This window comes from Elephantulus edwardii, unplaced genomic scaffold (genome assembly GCF_000299155.1).
Source record: "Elephantulus edwardii isolate Elephantulus edwardi_28Jun2011 unplaced genomic scaffold, EleEdw1.0 scaffold00099, whole genome shotgun sequence".
NCBI lineage: Eukaryota > Metazoa > Chordata > Mammalia > Macroscelidea > Macroscelididae > Elephantulus > Elephantulus edwardii.
Window position 1 is genome coordinate 11005486 of NW_006399849.1, and position 1737 is coordinate 11007222.

The window sequence follows — 1737 nt, forward strand, 5'->3', positions numbered from 1 at the left end:
TAGTATTTTGTAATATTCCAATTACGAGACCTGTATTTAAAAATTCTTGCTATAGTAAAGGTTATTTCCTGAACTCTAGTTTTTGTTTTTTCTGGTTTGAATAAGATCACCTTTCCCTGAATATTAAACAAAAATGAAGGCATAATGAAAATACAGAACCATAATTTCCAAAAACGAAATGAATGGGCCAACAGTAAAATGCACAATGAACCACACAACTGCGCAGGCATTTAAAAAACAGGTCAACTGTGGGTCATACAGAAGTAATCAACTTTAAAATATATAGATATATATATATTTTTTAAACTGCTATTCATAGCATAGTCTGACCTAAAAGAGGCAGATAATGATTTTTATAGCCAGTGACAAAGAAAAAAAATGAACGGAATCGCAGAAACCCCTGCTCCTGATCACGATATGAAATGGAAGAGTACTTGAAACATTAAGATAGACCCTGAGCCCCTCAGCCGCTAATATTGCTGAAAAAGTGCTCCAAAAAAATAATAATAATAAAATGCTGCTTCCGGTATTTAGTCATGCAAACTTCACTACTCTCCTGCTCCCCTGGGGCCAGTTCTTGGAAAGGCACGGCTTCCAGTTTCTGCACAGCTGTGGACTTTTGCACACTGAGCTTAGGTACAGGTCATGATTTGTCAATCACATACTTAGGTAAAGGTTCCCCACTGGCCGTGTTCACAGCTGGTTCAGCGGCATGAAGGCCAGCAGATTATCAATGTGGTTCCCCACAAAAGTTTGTAATTCTCTTGTTGGGCATCCTGTCTCCGTGACAGTTCACCTGTATAAATGGCTACCACGTAGTACGGAAGACTGGATGCTTCAGTAGCTCTCTTGATGGAGGTCTGTCCTGAGGTTGAAGTTCTAAACAACGAAGAGCCACATCTCGTAAACCAGGAGACAGATGTGAAGGAATCGATGGGGCAGTAGTTGCACTAGCAATCTGAAGAAGAGAAACAGGAGTTGGAAATGCACCACAGATGGGATTTCTGATAGTTATGATGTATTTCATAGCTTTATACATTCATCAGCTGAAGAAAAGAATTCAAGTAGTTGTGGTAAACTTTCTGCTACTAAGCAGTCTTTTTCAGAATCCTTAAAATTGTATAATTTGCTCAAATACATTCTGCTTAGATCGATTCTACAGTTTTGGGTTTTGTGTTTTTTTTTTTTTTAGTGTCTCAAATGCATACAGCCAAGTGCATTAAGGCTATCAGGCTTTTACTGAAATGAATTCTACTTTCCTTAAAATCAGTCTTTAAGGCTTTTCTTATTTGCCTCAATTCATGGTTTGTTGTTTTTTATGTTTTGGGGTTTTTTTAAAAGTTTTTCAGCATAGAAAACTATTCAGAGTAATAACAAAAGAAAAACTAAACCTGGCCAATTTACTGTTTTTGTTATGTGCAACTGTGTCAGAATCGACTTGTGGTTGACCCTCCAGTGGTTTTTCAGAGGCAGTACATTTCATGAAAGGAGACTTCCCATCTTTCTCTCACAGAGGGACTGGTGGATTTGAACTGTGTGTATGTTGGTTGGCGGCACGATTCTTTACCATTAGGACATCAGAGCTCCCAGTCAATGTAGTACACCAGAAACACAACTGCACTGATTATTTTTCTTCAATGATGGATACTTATTTGTCACATCAAACACACTAGAAAGAACTAACCTTTTAATAAACAAGTGAAGAATAAATCTAAGCAATTTAAACTGAAAGTCACC

At 37.5% G+C, this 1737-nt stretch overlaps 1 protein-coding gene across 1 annotated transcript in view; it reads right to left on the minus strand.

Moving 5' to 3' along the window:
* Positions 1-596: 596 nt before the first annotated feature.
* Positions 597-1737, minus strand: part of MAP3K1 (mitogen-activated protein kinase kinase kinase 1, E3 ubiquitin protein ligase) — an 89163-nt gene continuing 88022 nt past the window's right edge. Inside the window, exon 20 of the mRNA XM_006891534.1 lies at positions 597-958. Within this exon, the coding sequence (XP_006891596.1) occupies positions 809-958 (150 nt within the window). The 3' untranslated portion in view covers positions 597-808. The remainder of the gene's footprint in view (positions 959-1737) is intronic.